A 16921-nucleotide genomic window follows, 5' to 3' on the forward strand; every position below is an offset into this window, starting at 1 on the left:
TTGAATACGCGATAAGACCAATTTAATTATGAACTAATTTTATCTGCAAGCGAATTTTGGTACGGTGTGGATAATATTTTATCGAAGTCCTGATTATAAAATTATAGCATTTTTACCGAAGTGCTATAATTTGTTAAGTGGGTAGGGCTGATATATGCTGATCTTATGTAATATAATTCAGCTTCAAACACTGCATCTGAAGAACATCTTTTAGCATTGAGCACCTGCATATGTAATACCAATTTGTTTTTCTCCTGATGGATGATGTGAACTGAAATATGGATATTATCAAAAATGTGGCTGTTTTCTGTAGATATGCTTAACAAAGACCAGACCTTGTTTTATAATGGTCAAATTAAAAAAAATATATAATATTATTATTTTGTATTTGAAAGATGCATTTTAAATTAAGGTGAAGAGTTTGATCAGAAGATAGTGGTTTTGTTTTTTATTATGAGAATGTCGTCTGTGAACATAGTGAATAATTTAACATATGACCTCTAATATGACAATACTAGATTTTTAGTGGCATTCAAATATTTCTGAGAGTGGTTTTTTTACACCAGCCCTTAATGAATTTGAAAATCTGGTTGAAAGTTTTTGAATTAGTATAAAACAGTTTGCTAAGAGCAGTAAAGAAGTAAGTTTAATGATATCGTTTGGTGACAGCTAGATCCATTATTTTAAATTGGTATGTCAGTTTAGTAGTACCAACGTTTTGTTTTAGAAAAAATCAATGTCCACATTAGAGATGGGAGAAATCCCAGGAGCCGCAAGACCCTCAACATACCAAATTAGTATACAAAGAAACTGTTGCATAAGAGGCTAAGATGTCCTCAGAATCTAAATGGACTGCTTTAGAAGAAAAACATCCTTCATATTGCTAACTCCAAAAGTGGATGGTGGAAGTGGCTAACAAGGAAATATTATTCATCAGTAATGAAGAATATTTATTGAATGCAAATGATTTGTAAGAAACAGCAGGACATAGAGGGAGGACTGGTTTATGTATTTTTATGATGATGAATAAGTTTTGTCTTCTCATTTGGTGAAGAACTGGAGGACTTTTTAAAGATCCTTGAGCAAACTGTCATCCTTATTTTTCACCATTATTCCAAATGAATTTCCAATTTGTATATCTCAGTGTCTTGTCCTTTTGATATAATTTATTATTATTCATTTTTACATAATAAACTTTTTTTGTTGGCTTTCTGTATAATTATTTTTACTAAGTTCTTTTATAGCTCGCAACTAAAATCAACATTTGATTTACATTTTATTTTATCACTAATAACTTTATTTATTTGTTTAAAAATATGTTGCTTGTCCAGATAATTATTTAACTTTACTTTGTGTTTCCACAATAGCTTCTGTTATAGAAACACAATTGGATATATCCTTTGATGAATTGCAAAACATAACCTAAACCATAAAGGTTCAAGTTCAGAATTTTTGAAGTGCTCTGAGGATAAATTTATTATGTTAATTAAGGGTAAGAGCTTAACTTGGTGCTTTGTTAAATTAGATCACTTTTTTTCGTGTCTGCTTCTAACAGAAGCTGACATGTCTACCATCAGCTGATTATATTTGCGAAAAGAAAACCACTGTTCACATATTAATAGCTGATATAAAGTATATTTGTATCTGTTTATGAGTATTTTACTCTGCCTCTCATTTATTACTTATTTTTATTATTTTTTTTATCAAACAAGCAGGCTTAACACATCATGGAACCTTCTGAAAGTGAATCGTGAACAGGTACAAGTAAATTTTGAAATAATTCCATTATTGTAACATTTTTAATGACCAACTTGCGGCTTCTGAGCAACAAAAAATAAATAAATAAAAAGAAAAACCATAGTATACTGCATTTTAAGCCATGACAAGACTTCCTCAACCTGTTCATGAGAATGTTCCATTATTTAAAAGAGAGAGAGAGAGAGAGAGAGGGGGGGGGATTTTTTTTTATCAAACAAGCAGGCTTAACACATCATGGAACCTTCTGAAAGTGAATCGTGAACAGGTACAAGTAAATTTTGAAATAATTCCATTATTGTAACATTTTTAATGACCAACTTGCGGCTTCTGAGCAACAAAAAATAAATAAATAAAAAGAAAAACCATAGTATACTGCATTTTAAGCCATGACAAGACTTCCTCAACCTGTTCATGAGAATGTTCCATTATTTAAAAGAGAGAGAGAGAGAGAGAGAGAGAGAGAGAGAGGGGGGGGGAAGTAATAAGAATACTGTAGAACTTGTAAAGTCTCTTGTAATTGGTGGTTTCAATCTCAACTGTCCTTTATGTGATAGTTTTTAATTTGCATTTTAGTAATAATGAGCATATTAACCTTTATCTCTACTCTGTTATGAAGACATTTTGTAGCATTTATTGGTAGCATCATTTACATTGTTTTATAAATTTCTCTTATAAATTATGTATCAATAACTAATGAGTTCTGAACTTCTAACTTGCGGGATTTACTTAAAGACTTAACCACTGTCAATGGTAAAATGGAAGGGCTTTTGCTTTCGTAAGGGTGACTGCAGTGGGCACAAACAGTTTTTAAATTCAATACTATGTTACCATTTTATGAAGTTGCCAATAGCAACATTCTAGTTGGGAAGCATTCATGGAAGTAATTGTAGAAGCTACTCATACCAACTAACCAGTTAAAATACCGTTCCTGGCTTAGACCTAAATGGATGTCAGATGAACCAAAGAGACGTGGTAGAGAAAATATTTGTGGGATGTATATAAATTATCAGGTGATACAGCCTGTAGTTGATATAAACTAATCAGTAATCAAGTCACAGAGAAGATTAGGCAAGCTAAGGCAGAATATGAGAAATCTTTGGCAAAGGATGAAAAGAAAAATAGCAAAGACTTCTTTTCTTATGTAAACACTAGAAGGAAGGTGATGAATCACTTGATATCGATGATTCATCTGTTTATGATTCTGCTAAGGTTTCTTACAACCTGAATAAGCACTTTGCATCTACATTCACACATGAGGAATTCTTTAAGGGAGTGGATGTCAGAAGTTTATCATATTCTGCCAGGAAGCTAAAGGTTTTGTAATAACTGAGAGGAAAGTGGAAGAGATGTTAAATGTAAGAAATGGATGAATGGAATCTATCCAGTCATATTAAGGGAGGTAGCAAAGGAGGTAAGTGCACCTTTAGCCATAATTATGAGAGCATCCTTGGATTCAGGAGAAGTCCCCATGGACTGGAGATATGTGAAGGTATCAATTAACAAGGGGGCGGTCAAAGAGTGACATGAGTAATTAGTTAGCTTAACTTTTATTCAAATAATGGAGTCACTGGCTAGAGAGCTAATACAGGACCATCTAGATGGGAATGCAGTTATACTGCAATCAGAGAATGGATTTGTTAAGGGGTGATCTTATCTGACCAATCAGATTGGATACTGTGATGTAGTAAAAAAGGAACTGGATGCAAAAAGTAACTTTTGGTACTGTTACACATAAAAGACTGCTGTAAAAATTGGAGTAGTGTGGCATTAAGGGCAAGTTTCTATTCTGGTTAAGAGGTTGAATGGTGGAGTGGAAGGTTGAATGGGAGAAGATATAGAGTGGTTATTAAGGGACACTGCTCTTCATGGACTAATATTATTAGTGGAGCCCCGCAGGGTTCAGTGCTAGGTCCATTGTTGTTTTCTGTATTTATTAGTGATATTGATGAAGATCAAGCTTAATGTCTAAGTATGCAGATGATACAAAGATTGGTAGTAATGACAACAATTGGGGTAAAGTACTATAACAAGATTAAAAAAAATTGCAGTTGAAATTTACATTGACAAATATAAGATATTACGTATGGGTAGCAGTAATCCCAGATTAACATATACCCCTGAATTTAACACCCCCCACTGAGGTTAGTTGGAAATGAAAGTCTTGGGAGGGGCATAATTGTGCAGTCAGATATGAAGTTCTCTGAACAATGTAGGCATCCTATGAGGACAGCTCATATGATTTCGTTTATAATATACAGTAACTTTGCTAGCAATGATAAGGAGGTCATTATCCTGTTGTATAAAGCAATAGTTAGTCACTGCATCTTGAACACTGCATACAGGTTAAGAGATCTCATTTTAGAAAGGTTGTAGTAGTAGTAGTGGCATGTGATGCAAGAAAGAGCTTATGCAGCATCAGCCAAAAAAAAAAAAAAAAAAAAAAAATCACACCATTCCCTCCAAATGCCTGTCCAGTTCCTCCTTAAATTTATTCAACCTATCAACTTCCACAACGACAGATGGAAGTTTGTTCCAGCAATTAACCACCCGCTGGCTAAAGGAAAATTTCCGCACATCTATTCTACATCTGTCTTTTCTTAATTTGAATTTATGCCCCCTTAGATTCGTAATCTGAACAAGTGGAAGGATCCCATCAGAATTCAGCGTGCTCAACCCATTCAAGGCCTTATATACCTCAATCAGATCACCGCGCAGGTGCCTAGTCTCCAGCCACTGCAATTTGCAGAACTTAAGCCTCTCTTGGTAAGAGGATCCTTTCATTCCCCTCACCAATCCTGTTGCCCCTTCCTGCACACGCTCAAGCAAATCCACATCCTTCCCAAAATGAGGCCTCCAGACCTGTACGCAGTACTCAAGCCATGGCCTGACCATTGCCTTATACAGAGGGATAATCACCTCCTTTTCCCTGCTAGCAAAATTCCTATATATCATTGACAAAACCCCATGACCTGCCCTGGCAGCCTGTCTGCATTGCTCAGAAAACTTCATATCTGCCTGCACAATTACTCCCAGGTCTTTTTCATTTTCTACCACCTTAAGTGTAGTATTGGTACGTTTCTCTGGGGTTACTTCTACCCATATGTAGTACTTTGCATTTGTCAAGGTTAAACTTCAGTTGCCACTTCTTAGCCCATCTGCCCAAATTATCTAGATCCTGTTGCAGTAGCACACTGCCATTACTGTCATTAACAACCTTGCCAACCTTTGTAGATCTGTTGGAATGGGTGCAGAGAAGGTCATCGAGATTGGTGAAGGGAAACAAAAGGGTTGTCTTACCGAGAAAGGCTTTCTTCATCTTGCTGAGATTACACACGTGAGGGGGAATAAATTCAAATTGAGGAAGATGGTTGCAGGGTAGATGTGGAGAGATTTCCTTAGGTAGTGTGTGGTTAATTGTTGGAACATACTTCAATTTGTTTTTGTGAGAGTGGGTAGTTTAAATGAATAAAAAATTTAAGGAAAAATTAAACAAATTATTGGAGGTGATGGACAGGTTATGGAATTTTTTTTTTTTTTTTTTTTTTAAATTTTGGCTGATGCTTTATAAACTTGCTTTCTTGCATCATATGCCACTACTACTACTACAATAAAAATCTAGTAATAAATGTCTAATAATAATAACTAAAATTTTTTTATTAATTATATTTTTTGAGAAGGATACATGCTTGCTTGTGTGGTTATTGCCCTTGTATTAGTATGTAAAGGTTTTAATTATACCATTTTTTAAAAGATTATTATGTCATGCATATCAACCTTCATTTTTATATCCCTCATTCATAAAATAACCTTATTGTGTTTAATCACAGGCCTCGAGTGGGTACAACAGCGGTTCCCCAGGTTAGTCATAGCCATAGTACACCCACTGTCCATCACTCCCATCCCATCCAGACACAAGCTCATCAGTCACAAGTTGTACATCAAGCCCAAACTCAGGTATTAGTTTTATCTTGTGTGTACTTGTGTCCATATATACAGTAGACTCTAGATTTTCCGGGATACATGGCAAAAAACAAATCCCGGATAATCCAAAAATACAGAAGTCCCCGATATACGTAAGAGATACGTTCCAGGACTTCTTACTTCGTTGAGTTTTATGTAAGTTGGGAATGACTAGTAACATATTGCTACTACTGTATATTATTATTGACAAATCTGAATTGAGCACGCTACTTGTTAATGTTTGACCATTTTCATACATTCTCATTAGTTTAATTTTCTAATCCAAATAGATCATTTTCCTTTTGTTTGTAGATGTACTAGTACTGCTGTCACTTATTCTCTTAGTCGGCACCACGATAATGGTCAAAATGAAATTTTCTGTAAAGAACTTCACAGGGTTAAGGTGAAAGCTCACTATTATCACCCCTCGCAAGCTCACTTTTACTAAAGCACATTTCTGGAGGTCAACAAAAAACAAAAAAAAATTTTCACTTTCTATTTTATTGGGCGTTTCTGTTAGCGCAATCTATTATAAATTTGTAGTAAACTTGATCTTTTGCATTTATCAGTGATAATACTGATAGTTGGAATTCTGTGGGTTTTTACGTTATTATGATTAAAAAAAAAAAAAAAAATTAAAAAAAAATATATATATTAAAAAAAAAAAAAAAACCCACAGAATTCCAGCTATCGGTATTATCGCAGACAAATGCAAAAGATCGAGTTTACTACAAATTTATAATAGATTGCGCTACTTGTGTGTGTCCAATATGATGTTTCCCTTTATTTTTTGCGATGTCGATTTTAAATCTAATAGCTTCCCTTTATTTTTTACCATGTCACGTATGGTTTGGTCACGAACATATAATGGTTCATTAAAGATTTAACGGATGCACCGTTTTCAAACTTTTGAATAATTTCAAGTCTTTGTTTAACTGAAAGTGCAACTCTTTGGCGTTACTATAAAAAAAAAAATTTCGACATACCTGACATAAATTACGAAACAAAATTTGTCTTTTTGCGGTGCGGTGAGATGCGACACAACATAACAATCAATGCAACACACTAAATCAAACTAAACATTTTTTTTTTTTTTTAGCGGTGGGTGTGAAGACAGTGGGGTTGCACGATAATAGGCACATTAATCTCCCAATGGTGACTTATAACGCCTCTTCTTGTCGCTTATTTACGACTTGCAAAATATATCTATTTATACCTATTCCAGTTATTACTTGAATTTTATGATTTCTGATTTTTTTTTTTTTTTTTTTTGTAGTCTTGAAGTGTCCTAGTTAATCCGATCCCGGTAAATTGAGAGTCTGCTGTATATATATATTATTAAAGATTTTTGGAAAATGAGCTATTTGTAACTGTTAAGATGGATCATTAATAATATTTTTCCTGTTTTGTGTACCACACAGTATGTATGTTTTAGTGATTATGCTTGTAATATTTGTTGTTTAAGAATCCATTAATTATAGTATGCTTTTTATTTTTTACTAGACCTTAAAATTTAGGTACTTTTAATTTCAAGACATAAACTTCCAAGGACGAGAAAAGCAAGCTTCTCTTAACCCTTAGGTGGCCACACGTGCTTTTAACAACAATCTGTGTGATTCCCCACCCCTCTGGTCTCCTATTTTAAACACCAAACATACACCCATATCTGTTTTGGTATATTATGGCTACAGTTGCTAATGTGCCATAAAAACTCAAACCAACAAAGTATATCTGTTTATTACTGCATTATTTATCTAATTTTAAGTGATTATGCTTGTAAAAGTTGTGAGAAAAGTAGTGTTTGTGTCTGTTTAGACTTTGTAGGTGCATTTGACACCATTGATTAGAACAGTGTACTAATGGTGCTTTGTAATGCCGAGTGCATGTCCCATTTACTCAGTTATTAAAGACTATTTTTGAGATTGATTTGTGGTCAAATCAAGCAGTGGAACCATTGCCAAGTGAGTGGTTTGGGGTTGTCCACAGGGAACTGTGTTTGGGCAAATCGTGTTGAATTTAATACTAAATGTGCTGGTACTACTTGTGTGGAAGCAAACTCACAATAACAACTAGAAGAATGTTCAAATTTTGTGTTATTGGAGCTGTATGGTTGGTGTATTCATATGTTGGCAATAAAAGAAAATCTGTTCCCTTAAAAAGAGAATCTCTCTCTCTCTCTCTCTCTCTCTCTCTCTCTCTCTCTCAACATATATTTCCTTTTTTCCTTGTGAATTTCTAATGGTTGCAAAATTTTACTTTTTTGTATTTTTATTTTTTAACCTCTATCAGTAAAATAGAATGATTATAGCAGTTTCTTGAACTTGTATACTTGGCATTGATAGTGGCATGGCACCTCATTCCAGGAAACCAACTATCATCACTCCTTCTGCATGCCAGAAGATGGATGCTAACTTTTTTAACAACTTCTGCACTCGAAACTTTTTTGGAGGGATAAAATGAGATTCCTCTCCTGTTTCAGTTGTTCTTTTGTTTTGGGGAATTGAAGTGGTGCACCCATGTTTTGTCCATAGCGACATACTGCCCTCAAAATCGAGCTTCGTTAGCTTTAAAATGCCGCACACTTCAGTGCATTCTGTGCACTGAAGTGTGCCCACCTCAAAGAAATCTTCCTTCCTAAAACATTCGCTACAGTATTATGTGCTCCTCATAGGAGATGTTGATTGTTGTCTCAATGTGTTATTTGTAGTCTTGCATGATCAGGTCACTACTGGCATCCACATTGGCAGGGGTCACATGGAAAGGCCTCACTGTGCAGGAGTGGTAATGAATAATAGTTTTTGAAATTATTTTTATATATATAAAATAAAAAAAGAAACATTCATAATACTCTAAGCTCTTTAAAATGTGGCAGGTTTATTGAGGGTGCATGGTGTGGTTGCTGCACCCTTGGGGATTTAGAGGTGATGGATTTTATAATTTTCCAGATTTTAGAGGTCTACCTAGGTTGAACAGATTTAGAGGAACATGTTCAAAAAATAAAGCACAAACAACTGAACTTATCTTCATTTCTAAACACATGTATAATATTATTATTATAATATTATACATGTGTTTAGACCATAATAAGTACTCAAACACTGAATACTTATTACGGTGCAAGGAAGCCTGAGGCTTATGCTGCACTTGGGGGGAGAGATTTGTTGTGCTACGAGAATTGTGCTATGACTATTGCAGTATGAAATCTGCAGTGTAAATTGTGTTGGTTGTTGAAACAGTTTAAAGAATCCTGCAAGAAACTTATAAAGAAAGAAATGTCACTGTTTTTTGAAAAGATTCTTAAAAGACAAATGTGATTGTTGATATGAGTGCTGGAGTTACTTTCTTAATATATCCTGATTGTAATATGACTTTTTTTTAATATGTGAATTATTTATTTATTTATTTATTTATTTTTGGTGAAATGGCTGTATTTTAAAGATTTCTGGATTCTACAGTGCTGGATTTTAAAGTGTTTATTATATAATTTTTCAAATTTTTTGGTCAGTGGCTGTGTTGAAACAGAACATCAACAGTAGAACTATATCTTTCTTCTTCAATTAGAAATGCAATTGCAGAAAACTCTTTTGATTACTGCATTGTTTGCAGGGGTAGAAAGATTCACATTCTGCAACAGAGGAGAGGAATGTAGTTGAGAAAGACTGGATGGAACTGTAATACCCTAAAATGTTACCTGCCATATCTACCCAGATGATAATTTATGCAGATTGCTTAATTGGCCAAAACTAAACTCTGTTTTTAGTGGGAGGGCTGCATCCACTCAAATTCTCTTCCCAGTTTTCAGTCTTGACTTCAAACACTGAATACTTACTATTTGCTCTTAATTATATACTCTTATTATTTTTTCTACATCCTTGGATTGGTGCAAATTTGGCTTAATTTGCCCATGTGCCATAAAAATTAAAATATCTTTATGTGGCGTATATTTATGGATATATTTATAAACTTTACCTCAATGGGGTCTGGTCATACACTTTGTAAAAGTAATTTTAATAAACAGTGAAACATGAAAATTTAGAATTCTGTATGTATGCTTTTGATGTGCGAAAGTTTGCCTTATCCAATGGGTAGTTAATTGCTGGAGCAGACTTCCATCTGTTGTTGTGGAAGTTGATAGTTTAAATAAATTTAAGGCTGAACTAGACAAACATTTGGAGTAACTTGGATGGGTGAAATGGGAAGAGGTTTTTTTTTTTTTTTTTTTTTGGGCTGATTCTGTATAAGCTTGCTTTCTTGCATCATATGCCTCAACTAATGCTAATGTATCACTAAGCTACGTAACTTAGACCGTCATTTTGAATTTTCTGCAGTGAATGCAGTCCTAAGGAGTTAGTGCTCTTTTAAGCTGCAATTTGTAGGACACTTTTAATGATGTTCTTTTTTAGTTTTGTACTGAAAGATTACATTTTTAATGTTGATTCAATTTTTAATTCTACAGCATTGACTCTATAAGGCCTTACGTACTAATGTGGTAGGTAATAAACAGGAACAATAACATAATATGAGATAAGTAATGCGATATTGTTGGGGGGGGGTTATATGTTAGTTTAAAATCTAGAAAATAATAATCCATTTTTAGTAATAACATCCTTCTCCCCACTATGTGTGGGTTATATGTTAGTTTAAAATCTAGAAAATAATCATCCATTTTTGGTAATAACATCCTTCTCCCCACTAACAAAGGCTGGCATAGTGGCATAGTATTTAGGTTCAGGCGCCACCGGTGGTTTCCCACATCTGCACCATATGTACTCTGTGATGAAATGCAGAACCACTGCACAGCCAGAAAAAGTGTAATGTCTGGTTAATGTAGTATTGTGCTTTGTTCTGTTTGTTGTGTCTGGCTGCTTGGCCGCGGGGCCCCTATTGGGACTCCACATTGCCCGCCACAACAACTGGGAGGTGAGCCAGGCTGCCCATTATACTCTGGCTGCCTCTGCCAGGGTTGCCTAAGCTTCCTGACAGAAGCCATAAAAAAAAAAAAAAATAAAAATAAAAAAATAATAACATAAATAAATAAAAAAAATTAAATTAAAAGAAAATTAATAAATAAATAAAAAAAATTAAATTAAAAGAAAATAAATAAATAAATAATAAAAATAATAATGAAATAAATAAAAAAAATAATAAAATAAAAAGAAATTAAAAGAAATTTGATAAATAAAAAATAATAAAAAATAAAATAAAATAAAAAAAATGAAAAGTGAAAAAAAAAAGTTGAGGCTGTAAAAAAAAAAAAATAAAAAAATAAAAAATAAGTAAAAATAAAATGAAAAGATAAGAGAGCATATGGGGGAGTAAGAGAAGAAGAAGAGGTCAAATGTGGGGAACAGTAGTTGGAGTGGACCAAAGAGGGAAGGCAGTCCACTTTAGAGTGAAGGAAGAGGATGGAGAAGGGAGTTGAAAATTACAGGAGCAGGTGCCCCTGTGAGTATCCTGCACCCAGGGTTTATTGCATTATCCTATCCCAGTAGGGGATCGCAGGGGTGGCACGTTATTCTGTTCTGCCCTGAGTTCCGCAAGTCTTGCTCTTCTACAAGTGAAAACAGCCTGGGCATAGCGTGTTAAGGCTAGGTATGTGGCCTCTTCTTGAAGTAAAGTTGACTTCTGATTGCGGGGGTTTCCTTGAATCTCTGTGAGAAATTGAAGTCTGGTGTTCTCGTAAGTGAGACACTCGTACATAAGGTGTTCCCAGGATTCCTCTTTACCACAGTGGCAATATGGGTTATTTTCTATTCCCATGGCTGTTACTTTTTGCTGGAACGGTCCATGGCCTGTAAGCAGGAAGGTGACTTGCAATCCAGGCGAGTACCAAGGAGGAGGCTTTGGGGAAGTACGACTAATTGAGGGAATAAACCTTTTGGTGATTGCTCCTTTAGGCGTTGTGTCCCATGTTTCTTGCCAGAGGTTTTGTAGGTGGTCTGCTATTTTTATTCTTTCCTTCTTAGGGTCATTTGCCTGGTTCAATTGCAGGTTTAACAATTGCGTTGGGATTCCCTTCTTCAGGTGCTGGAAGAGACCCCTTTTGACAACTTCCAGATAGAGAGGTAAGTATCCTGCAATGACTTGTAATGCAGGGGTGCTGACAGTACAGCACGCCCTGGTAACCGATAATAACATAAATCTTTGAATGGAATCAAGCTTGCGCTTGTTCCTTTCCAGGATTGCCTTTTCACACCAGATGGAGGCTCCATAGCACACAATCGGGACATATACTGCCTTATATATTAATGATAGAGCTTTATTCTTTAGGCCCCAATCTGCTCTACTAATCCGCCTTATCATTGCAGTGTATTTTTGGATTTTAGCTGACAGGTATTTTAAGTGGGGGTGGAAGGATAAGTTGGCGTCTAGATACAGGCCCAGATACTTGATTTCTGTGTAGAGACGGATTGGGGTGTTGTTAATTTTCATCACTGGTGGCCGTCGGATTTGGAGCTTTCCTTTTAGAAGGATTGACTTTGTTTTTTCACTGGAGATTGTTAATTTGTGCATGGCAGCCCAGTCTTGAAGTTTTCCCAGTGCAAAGTTGGCTTGTACTTCCAATGTGGCTCTTTTACCAGAATGAACAATCAGTACGAGATCATCAGCAAAGGCCAGGGGTTTGACCTCTCCGAGATCTATCCCCAGGAACTCGTCCAAGACAATGGACCAAAGAAATGGCCCAAGAACAGAGCCCTGAGGACAGCCTCACAGTATATTCCTGGTGACTGGTTGGTATTTGTTGGTTACCTGCACTGTTCTATTGCTGAGGTAGGACTTTATACTGTTATATAGACTGCTGGACGTCTTGGCCTGCCAAAGTCTTCGAAGTATGCTGGGCCACCATAGTCGGTCGAAGGCCCCTGCAGAGTCCACCATTATGGCTAGAGAGTATTTAGATTCTGTCTGGGTAGCTAGAGAGATTAATCTGTGGATAGCATCTTCTGTACTGCAGCCTGTTTTAAAACCAAATTGATGCGGAGATGGTAATTGTTGCTTTTTGTAGTAGTCGGTGAGACGGCAGAGTAAAAGACGTTCTTGAAGTTTGGCCAAAACAGGAAGCAGGGCTATTGGTCTGTAAGAAGTCGGAACTTGAGGTGGTTTTTTCGCGTGTTTTAGGATTAACTTGAGTGTTGAAATTTTCCAGAAGTCTGGAAATGTTCCTTCAGCTAGGCATCTATTAAATAAACTTAAGAGAGTTATAGGATAGTGCTCTGCAAACTTTTTTATTACGTCAACTTCCAGCAAGTCCAAGCCTGAGGTATTACAAGAAAATTCTTAGTTGCCTATGCTGACGTTGTTGTTTTGTTTTCATTCACTCCAGATGGGAACTTGAAGAACGTGCCAATAATGTACTACTCGATTACAAATATCGATAATAAAAACCAAGCAAATGTTGCTTAAAGGTCAACTAAATTTAAACAGACCCCCTAATATTAAACTTCTAGATCAATCAATTAAAATCGTTAGAAACTTATTTAGGAGTTATGGTTGATGACAGGTTTCAATTTGTCTCCCATGCTAAATATATATAGAAAAAAGTTAAAACTGTAACTGGTAAACTTATTGGAATAACCAAATGTTCTTGAGTTATCAAACTCTCCACTTTGAAGTTGTACTATAAATCCATTTTTATCCCAATAGTGTGTTTTGCTGCGGGTGCCTGAGACCCTTGTATAGGTAAATATCTTGTGAATAATTATATCACACACCTCCAGAGATTTTTTCTTTTGGTGACTTCTAGAGCTTGTTGCACAATCTCTACTACAGCCCTTCAGGTAATAGCAGGAAAATTGTCTATTAAGTAACAGGTAATCTTTGTTTACAATACCACAGAAGAAAGGAATTACCTGTTGCATTTCAACATTATTCTCTAAACTTTGATATACCAACTAAAGACGACATACTTAGAATAAGAAACTAGTTCATAAGTGACTGGCAAGATGAATGGGACAGTGGTATAACTGGTAGGATTACAAATAAGTTTTTTCCTCGAGTAGAAGAATTTAAAATATCATTTGGGCTGGTTTAACTCTGGCTTATATATTACCTTTTGGATATCAGGACATGGTAGTAGTTTAAACTCTAAATTGTTTACGTTAGGGTTGGTTGCTTCTCCATTGTGTAGTTGTGGCATACCAGAGATGGTGCAACATCTGATATTCGAATGTAATTGTTACCTTGACTATAGATCTGAACTGCAAGTGTTAACAAATATATATGATGAGTGTGACATATAAATTTCTTGAAAACAAGGATAACTACTGTGCTCTAGCAAAGTATGCTGACAAGGTTTTCAAGGGAAGGAAAAGGCTTATTGGAACTGACATATAGGTTTGTGGGTGACTTCATCTTGTGCCTTGAACTTCTCATTTTCTAGGTGTTTCTGAATTGTGCTAGAATTAATTAATTCTTCACTGAATTTGTACCTAATGAGTTATTTTCTTGGGTTTGTGTCATGGAATTTTTACATTGGACTTCAACTTTCTATTGTTCTTAACAGACTTGTCTTGAACAAACACCTGATTTTGTTTTGTTCGGACAAACTGCTGCTTTGAATATGTTATAAAATGTAAATATGTTATGTTTTTGATAGACTGTTGTTTTGAACATATTGTATAAATTGTAAATATTGATAATCATCTTCAGAGCTTTGTTAGCTTGGCTCTCTTTTAATGTGGTTGGATCTAGATTATTTTACTTTCCTGATGTTTTTGTGGATTAATTGTTAATAACATTTTGTGTGTGATTTTTGCCATGAGCTTAGTCATTTAATTTTTTTGAATTAAGGAATTAAGTTCTATATACTGTTTTAAGATAATCTGGAATTGTTCAGATTTATCTGACTGGGTGGTATATTGATGTAGTTTAGTTTAAACTTTGAGATCTTCTAATTTTAGATTGTGTTCTTTTTTTCCTAGTTTGATGAGACTACAGTTAATTTAATGTTTTAGAATAAGATTGATACTACATCATCCTTGTTGGATCCTCAATTAATTAGCTTAAGGTAACCCTATGTTTATTATAATCCGGTGTGTGACAACTCTTGGTGCTGCCAGTTTGATGGCTGTTTATCCCACTAGGAAATTGTGTTGGATAATATTGAGTGTCTCAAGAAGTTTGATACCAATGATTCTTGTGTCGCTACTGGTTAGGCAGTCTAACACATTTTGATGTATAGTTTATGAAAATTATGTTAATTGTTGTTGGATTGTGAATTAACTTTGATGATTCTCCACTAGTAACCTACTATAATTTTTACTAAACTATTTCTTCCTATTTCTAGGAAATGCCTTCCACTTTCACTTTCTGTCTCTTTTCCTCCCCTTCCATCCCATACTTATCTTAATTCATTTTTCCCTTCCTTAATTCTTGGTCTGCCATTTTGGCACTAGTAAGAGTCTCTTCTCTAGTTAGCAGACCCTGGCATGCCTCCACATGGCTAAGGATGGGAGTCAGGGGTGGGAGGAAACCAGGTGTTCTCTGCTCCCCTGGCTGCAAAGTCGGAAGGTGCCAACACTCAATACTCAACAGAACCCACACATACTACTGTATACACCAACACTTGCCAGCCTTGGCAAATGCCCTGTCAGATGCATCAGCAGCATATAGGAGAAACCCTGGAGACCACATATAATACAAGAATACTTTGGTGTCCGTTCTGTATATTATCACAAGGGTTTGCTGCGCTGTTAGTACATCTGTTTTGCAGATCTTGGAACCTCCACTGAATATCAAGCAGCATTGCCACTCGATCTAGAAGTTGTCAAAAGACGCCTCAAGAAACAAATCCCAACCAACATCTTAGGGATTACCAAACAGGAAAGAAAAAGAATACTGGCCTCACTGTACCAGCAATGGCAGAGTCGATGGGACCAGACACCCAAAAAGGGATTCTAGGAGCTCCCTGCTTCAGGGCTTTATGCCACATTTTTGCTAACAGGACATGGCTCCCTGAATGAAAAGTTATTTCAGCTGGGTCATACCTGTAGAGCTGATGAAGGTTGGGTCCATGTCATTTATGACTGCCCCAATTACCATCCTCACAGATGTAAACTTATGTCCAAGTTTGGACCAATATGCAGCGGAGGTGAGCAGCTACTCATCTCTGATGAAATTCATTACATGGCCTTCTTCGAATTTGCTTTAAAAGTTTTTGAGACCAGGAGAAGCGACCATGCAATGGCAACACACTGCTACACCCCTCATTACTTAGACATGGATGCCTACTGGACTGACATCTACTGACTATGACAAATGAGTGTGTTTCTCACTCAGAGAAAATGTTTTTGTTTATGATAGAAATTGCTTTTTTTTTTTTTTTTTTTAAATGTCATTTATTTTTGTAGTTGTAACAATCATTATACACGTTATTGTGCTAGGTAGTATCTTGTTTTTGTGGTTATTGCTGGCTCTACGAATGTATGTTAGTGGACAGACATTCCTATAACCACAGACGACATTATAGGAGTTTATCCTCACTAACAGAAGATATATATTGTGAACGATTACCATTCTGAACAACATAAATGTTGGACGTGATCACAGATGTAAGATGCACACTTGATACAGATGTAAGAAAAGAAAGGAAAAAACTGACTCAAGTAAATAATCCAAAGGTCTTTGAGATAACAGAAGAGGAGGGGAAAAAAGTATGAACTGGCACTCAGGAACAAGTTTGAGCTTCTACAGATCTTTCAGGACCAAGATATCGATGATGAATACCAACTTTCTGAAAGTGATAAAGCCCAAGAAACCTATAGGTAAAAAGAAATCCAAAGAAGAAAAAAAATTAGTCAAGAAACACTTATCATGATGAACAGAAGACAACAAATGAAGAGCCAGATAAAAACTGACAAGGACAAAATTGAGTATGCCGAGTTATGCAAAGCTTTAGAAAGAGACTAAGAGAAGACATAAGAAGATTTAACACAAGAAAAGTAGAACAAGCATTAAGAGAAAACAAAGGACTTAAATCAGCAGCCATGAGCAGTAATAGAGAAAGACAAATGATACTGAAACTGAAGAATAGCGATGGCATAATTCAAATAGCAGAAGACTTGCTCCTTATATAAAGAATTATATTAGGAGTGAGGGAATGATGCCAGCAGTGGGGAAGATGGTTTACAAATTTAACAACACATACGAAATACCCGATGTACTTCCTCATGAGGTAGAACATGCATTGAAGAATCAAAAAGCC

The 16921-nt window shown here is 35.5% G+C and overlaps 1 protein-coding gene across 9 annotated transcripts in view; it reads left to right on the plus strand.

Annotated features, from left to right (window-relative positions):
- LOC150075069 (paired amphipathic helix protein Sin3a-like) overlaps positions 1 to 16921 on the plus strand; it is a 718000-nt gene that overhangs the window by 98500 nt on the left and 602579 nt on the right. For 8 of the 9 annotated variants that reach the window (XM_090389145.1, XM_090389146.1, XM_090389142.1 and 5 more), the window contains one exon: positions 5586 to 5712. In XM_090389145.1, the coding sequence (XP_090245271.1) occupies positions 5586 to 5712 (127 nt within the window). Of the gene's footprint in view, positions 1 to 1986; positions 2024 to 5585; positions 5713 to 16921 lie in introns of those variants that run through there. The other variant, XM_090389151.1, reaches the window with a different exon arrangement.

This window comes from Mastigoproctus giganteus, chromosome 14, assembly GCF_048544385.1.
Source record: "Mastigoproctus giganteus isolate SK-2022 chromosome 14, ASM4854438v1, whole genome shotgun sequence".
Taxonomy (NCBI): Eukaryota; Metazoa; Arthropoda; class Arachnida; order Uropygi; family Thelyphonidae; genus Mastigoproctus; species Mastigoproctus giganteus.